Genomic DNA, 14,945 nt, shown 5'->3' with positions numbered 1-14,945 from the left:
TTACTACTGATCTTGCATATAGTGTTGTTGCCATTCAATGTTATTGCATCACTTGTATGTCCATAAGAGTTTCACCGACCTTATTACACAGTGTGAATATTTTCCCCAGCTCCACTCATCACTCTTGAGAATAAAAGTGATTTTCAGAGACGGATCCTGGTTACAACATAAGAAAGATAGATAGTGTTTGCAACCAATACTGTAGAGACAGCGTTTCCTTATTGTGCTGATTGCCATTATCAATGACTACATGGCGCCTCCTGGCGTGCAGTTTAGCGTCGCTGAAGAGAATTATCCATTGCACCAATTTCTAATTAGCCTATTCGATTTTAGAATCGGGAATTTGTTAATTTTATAGCATTTTATTTATATATAGCCTATATATACATATAACAAATACTAAACTGGGCTACGACTAATTGTCAGAATAAATTCCAGCCATATGATTTTGACGCATCTTACAATTAAACCAATTTCAGTGAATGAGCCAAATAAAATCATAAATATCCAATAAGTAACAGTATACTTTTATCTCAACATCTTGATCTTTGGTCCACATTCGAGGCATTAATTCGGTGTTACCGCCCATTTGCAGTAGCCTACGTCAATTGGACTGAGGATGTGTCGGGATAAGTGAAAACTCCAAAGCTAAGAAAGTTTCTCGAAGGCACCAGTCAGCTAAATTTATAGATTATACGTCAACAATCTATGGCGAGATTGAAGTGAAAATGATTGAAGCATGTGGTTAGCGTTACTGCTCAGGTAACTTTTTTGTTTTGTGGTGGGAGAAGATGCGCTGAAGACTTGAATACGTGTAGAATACGGATTGATATCAACTGAGGGTTTTTCTCCTATTTGCGGGTGACGGATACGATTTTCCAACTTATTATCTTTTTATCGTTTTGTTTATAGTTATCAGTGGTATTTATATATTATATATGTAACTTTTGGCAAAGATGCTGGCACGAAAAAGCATAATACCCGAGGAATTTGCCCTACCGGCACTTGCGTCGCGTATGCCCCGAAAACCTGTCTTCAGAGACCGAGTTAACAAAGCGCGTTTTATCGCAAAAAATGGCTCTTGCAACTTGGCACACAAGAATATTCGTGAGCAGGGTCGGTTTCTTCAAGATGTATTCACAACTTTGGTAGACCTTAAATGGCGCTTCACACTGGTCATCTTCACGATGACGTTTCTTTGTAGTTGGTTACTTTTTGGCATGGGTTGGTGGCTTGTTGCTTTCGCCCACGGAGACCTGGACCCTCACCGCGGATCCGGCATCGATAAATGTGTCACTGCTGTTACGTAAGTGCATCTTGCAATACATATTTAAAAAGCTTATATTACATTAAATCTACTGTAGGCCCTACAGAATAAAAGTATTTGACTCCATACGCACTCGAATAAATGGAACTCTACAGACTGCAAATATGTGCAATTGTTTTGAGATCTGGTGATGTGAACTTTACTTAAATAGACAACTGTGCTAAAATTACTTTTTGTTGTTGGGGATGCAGTGTCATAAAAATATTCTGAATAATTGTCATACACATGTCATCGGGGTCATTGTAAGCTAAAATGTTAGGTGGGCATAATTGGGGAGGGGGGCAATACCTTAAAACTAAAGTCTGTGTGGACCATAGTAAAAGTGGACATAGATTTAAAAAAAAAAAAGCTGCCATCTTTGCCCATACAAGGAGATCCGGTATCTTGCGATTTTTCCTATGGGAAAATAACATGGACATTTATCGCACCTGTAACTCGCGGGGACAAAGAAGTCTGATATGCGGACGTTTTGCTCTACACACTGTTGTCCTCTGCATTCGAGTGGGTGTTGAGATCTTCGGTAGGCCTACGTTAAGACGGTGCACTTTTATTTGTTGCTACCCCAGAGCAAACTTGCAGTGTAACTTGCCATATATACACTGTAAAATCTAAGGGACCGTTCGTTATTTATAAACGGGGTCACCGGAGGAAAATAGGGGAGGGTCATGTCTTTTTATTCTTTGATGAGGGGAGGGTCACCTAACTTTTTTTTGTCTAGGAGGGAGGGTCACCCATCTTTTGTATTAATGAAAACAGCAAAAAATCAAAGTGGCTTGTTTGATTGTTGGTTTCTGTCGCCATATAACGTTCTCTTTCGTTCCATAGCTCTGTCAACATTGAACAATGAAAATAAGGGAGATTTCCCGGGTTTCTCACGCAAAATGTCAACATTCGTCCCCATTAACGTTGGAAGGGTTGGAGCAACAAAGTAGCCTACTTTATTCACGCCTAACAGCCTATATCCATTTGGTCAACTTTATCCAGACCTATAAAAGCTAAATTTAACTTTGGTTTACTTGTATAGCCTAACTTTAAACAGTGTGCTTAACATAAAGCATACTTGTGCTTCATCCACACATCCAGCTCCTAACGTTTTGACAAGCATTTCTACCAATTGGCCTTGTTCCTGCCCATCTCTAGCTTTGCTGTCTCCATCCTTTCTGTTTTTTTGTTTGTTTGCAAAAAAATATATAGTATTTATTGGTAACCAGCAACAAGTGCAATTTGTTAATCGCTGTTATTCTCTCTCCTGCCAACAAAAATGTGTTACGTTCCAAGTAGCAGTGCATAATTCTGCTTCATAAAGTTGAACAAATACATTTGGTCATATAAATAGCCAGTTTATGGTCTACAGTGTAGTTGGTAAGTTATAGGCCAACTTGGAGTGAATATAGAGGGGGAATTCTTTGTCTAGCTGAGTAGCCTGGCAGGTGCGCACGCAGGCATAGCCTACGGCCGAATACTGCAAGCGCTAATGAATCGTGCTCTCACGACAACCACGTCGTTAACTTAAATAGGCCTAGGTTAACATCACTCTGAGTTCGCATTCAAGCAAGCAAAACGATGATTTGAATACATCTGTTTCACTGGAAGGGCAAGGTGTAACAACAGGACAAAACAGAGACAGGCCAGAATGCAGGACTAATGTTATGAGAGTATTACAGTAATATGGGATATTCTACGGGAAAATATTAAAACGACAAGACAGCGGGGAAACGTTAAAATGATAAACCCGGAAAAAGTTGTCATGTTAGGTATTTTTCGGTCCCTGTGATTATTTGTTAAATTGTGCAAACGGCCTTTTCAAGTCATTTGAGAAGGAAAGAGTGTAGCAAGCTCCCAAATTGACGCACATCTGAGAAATTGAGTTTTGGATCATGTTCAGCTTCGGCGGCTTTAGCTACAATGACTGAGGAAGCCTAGAGACGAGTCCATAGCAACAAGTTCATGTGTTGAATTTGTTATTACCCAGTGTGCTTTGTTGAATGGTCTCAATGCTTTATTGTTTTATTTCATGTGAATACTTACTAGAGGAGTAACTTTTCAAGTAGGCTAATGCAGTTGCAGGAAGTGTGCATTTCGTTTCCATGCTTATTGTGTTTCCACAACAATGTTAGTGAGTAAATCTACTGAAATGGCCACCATCTTGGTGAAGTGTGATGTGTAAGATCAGAAAGCAGAGGTTGGTTTTTAGGCAGTAGATGTGTTGTCTTAGCGCGTAAGAGCGTGGGTGGAAGACATCGACAATTGGCCGGTGAGGGTCATGTGATTTTTGAAAATGCTGCTGAAGGGTCGTTGACAATTACATAGCAGGCAGGGAAGGGTCATGGAACTTTTGATCAAAGCACTCAAAATCTCTCCGGTGATCCCGTTTATAAATAACGAACGATCCCTAATAGCTATCCTTACATATTATGTTTAGTAAGTATAACTAAGTTTTTGTCTTTTGTTGTTCATTTTGCCTTCTGAGATTACTTGCCTAAAATGAGTGTAATTTAAAGGTGAGGTGGAAAAGTGGAAAACATGATCATTTAAATGAGATAGCCTAAACTATACTTAAGTTGCTTAAGTTTTGCTACACTGTGAAGTTAGTTAGTTAACCTTACTTAACCTGTTAGTTAACCATAGTTTTAAAAAGCATGCAAACCGATTGCCCTTGAAGACTAATCTGTAATAGGAATTGCAAGTTGGGCAAACAAATGCTTAGTGTAGTGCACTTACACTACTGAGAATTCCTATTTCAGTAACACTCATTTTAGGCAAGTAGGCTAATCTCAACAAAAGACAAAAACTGAATTCTACTTATTAGAACATTTTAAGTAAGGAAAGCTATTATTACAGTGTTAGCTTCAATTAACACCCTGATCTCCTTATATTAGCAAAGATGGCAGCTTTGGGTCCTTGTGGTAGGCGAACTTCAGAAGTCTAATTGGTGCTTAATCATGGTATGCTTTTTTAAACTTCCGCTCTATTTGCTTTACCCCATCCTCTTCCGCTGTCCAGATCTTTTACTTCCGCCTTCCTCTTCTCCATCGAGGTCCAAGTCACCATCGGCTTCGGCGGACGCATGATCACGGAGCAGTGCACGGCAGCCATCACGGTCTTGATACTGCAGAACATCGCGGGCCTGATAATCAACGCTGTGATGCTCGGCTGCATCTTCATGAAGACGGCACAGTCGCACCGCCGCGCCGAGACGCTCATCTTCAGCCGCCATGCCGTCATCGCTGTGCGCAACAACCGCCTCTGCTTCATGATTCGTGTGGGGGACCTGCGCAAAAGCATGATCATCGGCGCCTCAGTGCGGCTACAGGTGAATCTGACGATACGATATGTGTCGCGATACTGAGCTTACAATTCGATATATCGTGATATATTGCGATAGCAGCGATACTGTATATTATTTGATCGAAGTTTCACAAAAACTGTGACAATATTTAAAAGACACCACCATGTGCATAGGATTTAAATTATAAACAAATTAAGTACATAAAGTGTTTCTGTAAAATCAACACAGTATTGCTAAATTAAATACCACAATATCATTCAAGTGTATCAATATTTTCTTACACCTGCACTGCAGGTGGTTACTTGAGTTAGTCACATATAAAGGCTGTGTATTGATATTTTGTTACATCTGTACTACAGGTGGTGCGCAAGACCACCACACCCGAAGGGGAGGTCATCCCCATCCACCAGATCGAGGTGCCGACCGAGAGCGCTGTGGCCGGGAACAACATCTTCCTCCTCTCGCCACTCGTCATCTGCCATGTGATCGACAAGAACAGCCCACTGTACGACCTCTCGGCCATGGAGCTGCAGTGCAGCGACCTGGAAGTGATCGTGATCCTGGAGGGCGTGGTGGAGACCACAGGCATCACAACGCAGGCGAGGACGTCCTATGTGACGGAGGAGATCCAGTGGGGACACCGCTTCGTTCCCATCGTGACGGAGGAAGAGGGCGTGTACTCGGTGGACTACTCCAAGTTTGGGAACACTGTGAAGGTGGTGACGCCACGATGCAGCGCCCGAGAGCTGGACGAGAAGCCTTCCATCCTCATCCAGACGCTGCAGAAGAGTGAGCTGTCGCACCAGAACTCACTACGCAAGCGCAACTCCATGCGGCGCAACAACTCCATGCGGAAGGTCAATGCCACCACCGGAATGCGCCGGAACAACTCCTCGCTCGCCGTGCCTAAGGTGCAGTTCTTCACACCCGAGGGGAACCAGAATGTGGCCGTCACATGACATGAGGCCTCCCCAACGCCGCAGTCAACGCCGATACCGCTGTGGCTCAGCAGAGGTTCACTCCTACACACATTTGGGGTGCCCCCCACCCGCAAACGACTCTCGTTATCACTGCACCCACTCTTTACACGTATACTCATAATTTCCTCTTATATCAAAGGAAATTCATAGCACACATTCACCTGCCTGAGGGGGAAAAAGTTTTCACTACTAATACAAACGACACATTGTTCATTCACACTCATAAGCCCATACATCTCACCATGTTCTTTCACTGCTGTAAAAATGAATGTTGTTTTGGCATTAAAATGACACTAAATGAGAAAACACAGCACTTACGCATTATTTGCATCTCTTTCTGGTTTAAAAGCTGTGCAACCTTTCATTGTTAGGCAGGCATATCATAGGTAGAGAAGTGAAGATTGTTCATGTTTCAATGATGGCTTAAATCACCAGAAAGGGATTATGTCTTTTCTGAATGCATTGTAATATTGATATGGTACGGTTACTCAAAACACGACAGGTTTGTGGAAATCAATTTTTTAAAGGCACAACGTTATATAAGTAGCAAGCTAACTAACAGCTGTACAAACATCAATAAGACCACAGTTGACACATATAAACCAGCTAGCCAGTGAACTGATGCACTTCAACGATATGTTTGCTGAGGTCATGTTGTAAAATCTGTTAACATTGTTCACATTATCTGACCCCAGAGCACTGAAGTGTCCAGTAAACAGCCTGGGCATCTGGTGGGAATGATAGGTGTGTTTCTTTCTTCCACATGACAATATACTATTCAAAATGGAAAAGAAGATATAAAAACTGTGGTTACTATACCTTACCAAACTCTTACCTTATACCAAACCCTGCAATAACACAAAAAAAAAACTGTCAATAAATACTTAAGTTTGCACACTTCTTCAATCTTTCTTGTTTTGTGATTTGTGTTTTTGTGTTGTCATGAATAAAAACACACACACACACACACACACACACACACACACAAAACAAAGATTCAAGAAGTGTGCAGACTTTTTAAACATGTATAAACCCTGCAACCATGCCTTAAATCTGCATCATGTATACGCTGGCATATTTTATATCCCTGTTTCCTTCAACCATATCTGTATTGTTTTTGTTTTGTGTTCTTCAGATATACACAGGAAAAGTGTTAAATCCCTTGTGGTATAAGTAGGGTATTTTACACAGTTGCTGGTCCACAACCAAGCCTGTTGAACATTACACAACATGACACAAGATACAGAAGCAATTCCCAATTGGCTGGCAGCAGTTGCAAATGTGTCGCATCTTGTTGTACCCTGGGTCTGTAAAGACCCTCTTTCACGGTACAACATGCAGCGAGTAGCCTGAATCATAGATATTAAAAAGCTAGATACCGCACGTAAATAGAACTAAAATAGAGCTAGAACATACGTAAATAACGCCGCCATCATGGTGGGGGCAACAATCACTGGGAGCCAACGGAGAAACATGTGACTGACTGGAAATCAGACAGGTGTGTCTGATTGCCGGCAAGTGTTGCCCAGTAAGGTGTTTGGCCCCTGAAATATGGCGGCCGCATTTACGTATGCCACCTCGACGGACAATGTGGTTTATAGCTTTCTAATATCTATGGCCTGAATACCCAACCAAAGAACCAAAGCAACAACCACAAAAAAAACTTCTTCTTTTTCTTTTGCTGAGATCTGAGAAAATACCACAAGTAGGGTTCGTTTGCTTGTGCGGACTACGTCGAAGGCGGAGGGAGACCAGCTGACCAGTCCAGCCAAGTAGTTCCGTCATTTCTTACGAGCTACGTGAAAGAAAGTCGGTTTTCACCACTTTGAAGTTTCCAATGTGATAAGCATGCCATGCATGGGTCAGGCTAATTGTTTTCTGATTAGATTATCTTCCTTTGAAATGGGACTCTGTGAAGTTCATGAGTGCCATTAACAACACTGAGTGAAAGACATGGGGCAAGGTAAAATGCCAAGGAAGTTCACAAAAAAAAACCCATATAACTTCATGCACTTTCCTCTCTTCCCTCCTCTACCCCTTCTTCTACCACTTTCTCCTACTACTACACTTTGACTAGTACTTCTCACTTCTGTACACATCCTCTAGTAATAGTATTGATTGATGAAGTACTAATTCCTACCTCTCCTTTGTCTCTGCATTGTAGCCTGAATGCTATTTTGTTTGTCGCTTTTGATAACAGCATCTGCTAAATGAATACATGTAAATGTTATTCCTACCTAAGGTCTCCTCTGCATTGTAGCTCGAAGGTTATTGCTCATTTTTGTGAGTTGCTTTGGATAAAAATGTCTAAGTAAATGTAAATGTAAAGCACTTTGCGTGCCTTAAAGAGCACTTTATGAATGCAATGTGTTGTTGTTGATGTACCTGTAACTAAAAGTTCTACACGTGCATATATATTTACATATTATCTGTAAATATATTATCCCGTACGTTATCTCCTGAACCCACTCCCCTCTCTCTCCCTCAGTCAGTTCCTGGGATCTCCTCACTGTCTTGTCAAATAAAAGCTAAAAAGCACTAAAAGTATGTTTGTTTGTTTGTTTATTGTTAGAGACAAAGCAAAGTGTGGATTTGTACACACTGATAGTCATCCAATTTGGGACTGTGATACAATGTTGTGTTGTTCTAAACCTTTTTATACTTTATTTATGTTTAACCTTCATTCATGTTTATCATAAACCTTGTTAACCTTTATTCTTGGCTCAAACTGTATATCAGCAACGATTTGAAATGGGAAATAATCACCACTCACACAATCAAAAAGACACAACAAAGACTCAACTACCTGAGGCAACTGAATTAGTTTCATGTGAGCAAACCTGTTAGGGCATTTCTACAAAGCCATCATTTCTGTGAGCAAACACCTGTTAGGGCATTTCTATAAAGCCTAGCGACCCACCACCGCCCTATGACAACTCTGCCCGGATTCCTGGCCCGTACTGCCTAGCGATCCACCACTTGCCTATGACAACTCCTAATCCCCTGAACAATTCCATTTCCTAGACTATTTGAACTTTCTGACACTAAATCTGAATTAATGCATTATCATACCGGATATGTAACCATCCCACCTCTTGTAACATTCACAGGTGGGTTTAAACACCATGTTCCATTCTCTACACCTGACTAACATTTGTCATGTATACAGACCTTACTGTCCTGTAACTGACCCTAGGCAGATGGGTCAGGCCCTTGAGTCGTGGATCTGCTTGAGGTTTCTTCCTATATGTATCTCCAATTCTAGGGAGTTTTTCCTCGCCCCTGTTACCCATGGGCCTTCTTTTCTTTTCTTTCCTTTTCTCTGATTGTCTAAAACGCCATGAGACATGTGTAATGTTTTGGCGCTCTATAAGTACAATTAGATTGAAATTGAAATTGAAACTAGAAAATGTCATTTCGAGGAAATTACCAGTGCATGAAAATATAAACATACTGTATATTAACATAAAAAGCAAAACAAACTTTTGGAAACAGTTGGCAGGAGTCATAGTTGATAACAACTGACAGTTGAAATGTCTGAACAGTTAAATAGTTGAGTAGTTTAAATAGTTAAATGATTTAATAGTGAATTATTGTAGTGAGGACATTTATTTTGAAACAGTTGTGGGCAGAGGAAATTTTCTTGTTCTGGCTCTCTTAAGACTACAGATTCTGTTCAACTGTAGTCTTAAGAGAGCCAGATTGTATGCTTAAAGCCTGAGACAGAGTATATAGTTTAAAAGTTGAATGTAGATAGTGTAATGGATGTTGATAGACAGAAAGTTGAATGGATGTTGATAGGCAGATTGTTTAATGGATGTTGGTGGATAGTTTAATGGGTGGATGAGTGAATGAGTGAATGGTTTGAAGAGGATGAATGGATAGAAAGTTGGATGGAATGTGCCTTATATCCTTGTAGAATGGAGAGACACAGAGAGAGTTGGCCTAGTTGAGCAAAAAGCAGTTGATACAGGTGCAATCAGTTTAACTGGCCCTTTGATGGTTGAGCCTAGTTGAGCAGTTGGAAGTTGATACAGGTGCAAATCAAGTTAATTAGCCCATTGTGATGTCATCAGCCCTAATGTTAAGTCTATGGGGGAAAACAAGCTTGTTTTTTATTAATATCTCAAAAAGTATAAAGTTTACAAAAGTGAGGTGTCCTTTTCAAGACCTACGTTACAAAGTTTGAACGAAGTTTCTACGTTAAACGGTTAAAGCTGAATTAGACGCAGAAATTTGGTGGGAAGAATAAGATGAAGAAGAAGAAGCAGACTTCGGATAACAGAACAGTGCATTTTCATGCACTGTAATTATAGAGAGCATATCACCTCATTCATGACTGGTGTGGGAGCTCAGGCAGTCACACCAGAAAGAAATCGGACACATAATTGGTTGTGACCTCCATTCAGTTCACTCTCTGTACTCTGAGCGCACCTTAAAGGTGCAGTCAGCGATCGTACGCATTTATTATTCGGCAATCATCTCCTCACGACCACTAGCTTCCCATTCCGTGAGCAGACTGTAAAAAAACTGAATGTTCCTTTAATGATTTTGTTTTTGATGAGTCATGATCATATATGAAATATCTCTTAAACAGATCAGTAGGCCTAAGGAAAGTATTTCTTGGCCATAGCTATTAATTGTATTGAATGTCTATTTTGGATTGCAGTAGGCTATTTGTAGGGCATAACAGTTTGGATTAGTGTAGACTCAGAGATGTCAAAGTCAAGGCCCGATCCGGCCCGCGAATGAATTATCTACGGCCCCGGGATGATATTTGATTAGTATTAGAACCGGCCCGCAGGCCACAGCCGCCGGCTGCTGTTTTGCACGCACCAATACTCCATTCCCCACAATGCAACGGTAGCCCACGAACTCACTGCGGCGCCGCAAGTGGGCCTTGGCTTCATTATTCATCAGTATTCAGTCAGGGCAGATGTCAACTTTCAGCTACCCCCCTCCCCATTGTTGTGCCTGAACGCATTCATTGAACGAAAGTTCATGAACTCGTTCATATTTTGAGCGAAAGTGAACTGAACGTACTGTATTATTACTACTGCCTGATGAACGTTACTGTGAACTCGTTCATTCTGGTGTCTGTGAACGGCACGCTCTCAGGGTATCAGATTTCTACAGAGCGTTCCACGCGAAAACCCGGCTAAAACACACCGTAAAAATGTCTTAATATGGCAGCATGCAGGTCACCATTTGTCAAACTATGGGCCGCGGTCCGCAATGTGGACAATGGTCTGCAGAGTGAAACTAGAAAATGTAATTTCGAGGAAATTACCAGTGCATGAAAATATAAACATACTGTATATTAACATAAAATGCAAAACAAACTTTTATTTGGAAACAGTTAGCAGGAGTCATAGTTGATAACAACTGACAGTTGAAATGTCTAAACAGTTAAATAGTTGAGTAGTTTAAATAGTTTAATTATTTAATAGTGAATTATTGTAGTGAGGACATTTATTTTGAAACAGTTGTGGGCAGAGGAAATAGGAACAGAATCTGTAGTCTTAAGAGAGCCAGATTGTATGCTTAAAGCCTGAGACAGAGTATATAGTTTAAAAGTTGAATTTAGATAGTGTAATGGATGTTGATAGGCAGATTGTTTAATGGATGTTGGTGGATAGTTTAATGGGTGGATGAGTGAATGGTTTGAAGAGGATGAATGGATAGAAAGTTGGATGGAATGTGCCTTATATCCTTGTAGAATGGAGAGACACAGAGAGAGTTGGCCTAGTTAAGCAGAAAGCAGTTGATACAGGTGCAATCAGTTTAACTGGCCCTTTGATGGGTCCTAGTAGTGAGCAGCTGGAAGTTGATACAGGTGCAAATCAAGTTAATTAGCCCATTGTGATGTCATCAGCCCATGTTAAGTCTATGAGGAAAAATAAGCTTGTTTTTTATTAATATCTCAAAAAGTATAAAGTTTACAAAAGTGAAAAATACATTCCCCACGTGTCCTTTTCAAGACCTACGTTACAAAGTTTGAACGAAGTTTCCATGTTAAACGGTTAAAGCTGAATTAGACGCAGAAATTTGGTGGGAAGAATAAGAAGAAGAAGAAGAAGAAGACTTCGGATAACAGAACAGTGAATTTTCATGCACTGTAATTATTCCCGGGCCATCGTCTGATAATTTGCTGCGCAATTGGTCAAGGAGCCGCGGACAGAAAAAGAAAACAAACATTTCTGCAATTAGTAGGAAATACTTGTTAATTTGGTGTCATCAAACATAGAGGCAAAGAATTAAGTCGTGGTATGAGCGTTTATTCAATGCATGCGTGTGCACGTTGGTAGCAAAGCTAAGCTTCAACCTAAGGCTATTCAACTAGAAAACGCAATTCCAGGGAATTACCAGTGCATGAAAATGCAAAACATATGGTGTGAAATATATTGTTAAAACAGATGATGTGCTAATTGGCAACCAACATGATGAGGTTTAATATAGTTCAAATGACTGAACTAGGTAGATGAGGTTTAATATAGTTGGAATGACTGAACAGATAGGTGGATAGTTTAAAAGGTTAAATTATTTGCTAGGTAGATGAGGTTTAATATAGTTGGAATGACTGGACAGTTAAATAGGTGGATAGTTTAAATGGTTAAATTATTTGCTAGGTAGATGAGGTTTAATATAGTTGGAATGACTGAACAGTTAAATAGGTGGATAGTTTAAAAGGTTAAATTATTTGCTAGGTAGACAAAGTTTAATATAGTTGGAATGACTGGACAGTTAAATAGGTGGATAGTTTAAATGGTTAAATTATTTGCTAGGTAGATGAGGTTTAATATAGTTGGAATGACTGAACTAGGTAGACGAGGTTTAATATAGTTGGACTGACTGAACAGTCAAATAGGTGGATAGTTTAAAAGGTTAACCTGAGAAACTGATAGGGTGCAGGTGGCCTGGCCACCTGGCCTAGGATTCTAATTGCTTAACAGCAGTCTTAATAGAGCCATATTGTATGCTTAAAGCCTGAGACAGAGTATATAGTTTAAAAGTTAAATGTAGATAGTGTAATGGATGTTGATAGACAGAAAGTTGAATGGATGTTGATAGGCAGATTGTTTAATGGATGTTGATGGATAGTTTAATGGGTGGATGAGTGAATGGTTTGAAGAGGATGAATGGATAGAAAGTTGGATGAAATGTGTCTTATATCCTTGTAGAATGGAGAAACACAGAGAGAGTTGGTCTAGTTCAGTAGAAAGCAGTTGATACAGGTGCAATCAGTTGAACTGATTCTTTGATGGGGCCTAGATGAGCAGCTGGAAGATGATACAGGTGCAAATCAAGTTAATTAGTCCATTGTGATGTCATCAGCCCATGTTAAGTCTATGGGGACATTTTGAGTAGTTTTTAATTAATAGTTTAAAAAGTATAAAAGTTACAAAGATGAAAAATACAAAGCCGCCATGTCCTAAGTAAGACCTACGCAATGCAGTTTGAATGAAGTTTCTACGTTAAACGGTTGAAGCTGCATTAACTGCGTTAGAAGAAGAAAAACAACTAGAAAAGCATTTCCTGAAGGAAATACAGTGCATGAAAATGCAAAAATATGATATAAAATATCATAAAGAGTAAAAACAAACTATATTGGTTGCTAGATAGATTAGGTTTAATATAGTTGGAATGACTGAACAGTTAAATAGGTGGATAGTTTAAATGGTTAAATTATTTAGGTAGATAGTTGATGATAACTGACAGTTAGAATGGCTCTAATGTTTGCTAACAGTTATGCTAACTATGTTAACAAAGATAATAATGATAACCAAGTTACTATGCTAACTAACATGCTAACAATGTTAAAATGTTAACTATACTAACCATATGACTTAGCTAACCTAGCTAATCATTTTTATTAGTTATGCTAACTATGCTAACTAACATGCTAACATGTTAATTATGCTAACCATGTGACTTAGCTAACTTCGCTAATCATTTTTAACAGTTATGCTAACTATGCTAACTAGCATGCTAACATGCTTGCATGCTAACTATGCTCACCATGTGACTTAGCTAACTTCGCTAATCATTTTTAGCAGTTATGCTAACTATGTTAACTAGCATGCTAACATGTTAGCATGCTCACCATGTGACTTAGCTAACTTCGCTAATCATTTTTAGCAGTTATGCTAACTATGCTAACTAGCATGCTAACATGTTAGCATGCTAACTATGCTAACCATGTGACTTAGCTAACTTAGCTAATCATTTTTAGCAGTTATGCTAACTATGCTAACTAGCATGCTAACATGCTAGCATGCTAACTATATTAACCATGTTACTTAGCTAACTTAGCTAATCATTTTTAGCAGTTTTGCTTAAAATGCTAACAATGTTAGCAATGCTAACATGCTAACTATGCTAACCATGCTAACTAGCTACAGTGGGTAGGAGTCATAGTTGATGATAAGTAACAGTTACAATGGCTGAACAGTTAAAAAGTTCAGTAGTTTAAAGGGTTAAATTGTTTAACAGTGAAATATTGTAGTGAGGACTTTTATTTTGAAACAGTTTTTGGCAGAGGAAGCAGTTGAACAGGATGTGTAGTCTTAATAGGGCCAGTTTGTATGCTTAAAGCCTGAGAATGGCAGTTGGGACAGGTGGCCTGAACACCTGCCATAGGATTCTAATTGCTTAACGGCTCTATTGTGATGTCATCAGCCCATGTTAAGTCTATGGGGAAATTTTGAACAGTTTTTAATTAATAGTTTAAAATGTATAAAAGTTACAAAGCTGAAAAATACATAGCACTCTTGTCCTAAGTAAGACCTACGTAACATAGTTTGAATGAAGGTTCTACGTTAAACGGTTGAAGCTGCATTAAATGTGTTAGAAGAAGAAGAATAAGAAGCCTAGGAAGAACAGTACAGTGCATTTTCATGCACTGTAATAAGAAGCCTAGGAAGAACAGTACAGTGCATTTTCATGCACTGTAATAAAATGCCTTGGAATAACAGTACAGTGCATTTTCATGCACTGTAATAAGAAGCCTAGGAAGAACAGTACAGTGCATTTTCATGCACTGTAATAAGAAGAAGCCTAGGAAGAACAGTACAGTGCATTTTCATGCACTGTAATTATGAAACGGCATTTACAGTTTTTTCTGATTGCTTAAGCACATTTTTTGTAACTATGGCTTTTTTTGCAAAACTACACACAAATGGCAAAACCTCTCACCCAATCAGCAAAACATTGTAGTTCTCTTGCAAAAGCTAACACACCTTGCTTAACTCTTCACACCTTCGTAAAAATGGTGTTTTCGTATCTGACAGTAAACACAAGCCATCACAATAGTAAGCACACAATGTGCCAACAACACACTGATGGTATG

At 39.5% G+C, this 14,945-nt stretch overlaps 1 protein-coding gene across 1 annotated transcript; it reads left to right on the top strand.

Annotated features, from left to right (window-relative positions):
* Positions 1-620: 620 nt before the first annotated feature.
* Positions 621-5,906, top strand: kcnj8 (potassium inwardly rectifying channel subfamily J member 8). Its single transcript, XM_042078607.1, has 3 exons — positions 621-1,306; positions 4,331-4,640; positions 4,976-5,906. The coding sequence occupies exons 1-3, from the start codon at positions 957-959 to the stop codon at positions 5,573-5,575; spliced, it is 1,260 nt and encodes a 419-aa protein (XP_041934541.1). The 5' UTR covers positions 621-956; the 3' UTR covers positions 5,576-5,906.
* The last annotated feature ends 9,039 nt before the right edge of the window (positions 5,907-14,945 follow it).

Source organism: Alosa sapidissima, chromosome 22 (genome assembly GCF_018492685.1).
Source record: "Alosa sapidissima isolate fAloSap1 chromosome 22, fAloSap1.pri, whole genome shotgun sequence".
Lineage (NCBI taxonomy): Eukaryota > Metazoa > Chordata > Actinopteri > Clupeiformes > Clupeidae > Alosa > Alosa sapidissima.
This window is presented reverse-complemented; position numbering and strand designations above follow the sequence as displayed.

What these genes read in the sequence shown, in the direction of transcription:
- kcnj8 (XM_042078607.1), top strand. Translation starts at nt 957, where the DNA reads ATGCTGGCACGAAAAAGCATAATACCCGAGGAATTTGCCCTACCGGCA. An exon ending in AAATGTGTCACTGCTGTTAC is followed by an intron (nt 1,307 to 4,330) that starts GTAAGTGCATCT and finishes TCCGCTGTCCAG; the next exon opens with ATCTTTTACTTCCGCCTTCC. An exon ending in GCGCCTCAGTGCGGCTACAG is followed by an intron (nt 4,641 to 4,975) that starts GTGAATCTGACG and finishes TCTGTACTACAG; the next exon opens with GTGGTGCGCAAGACCACCAC.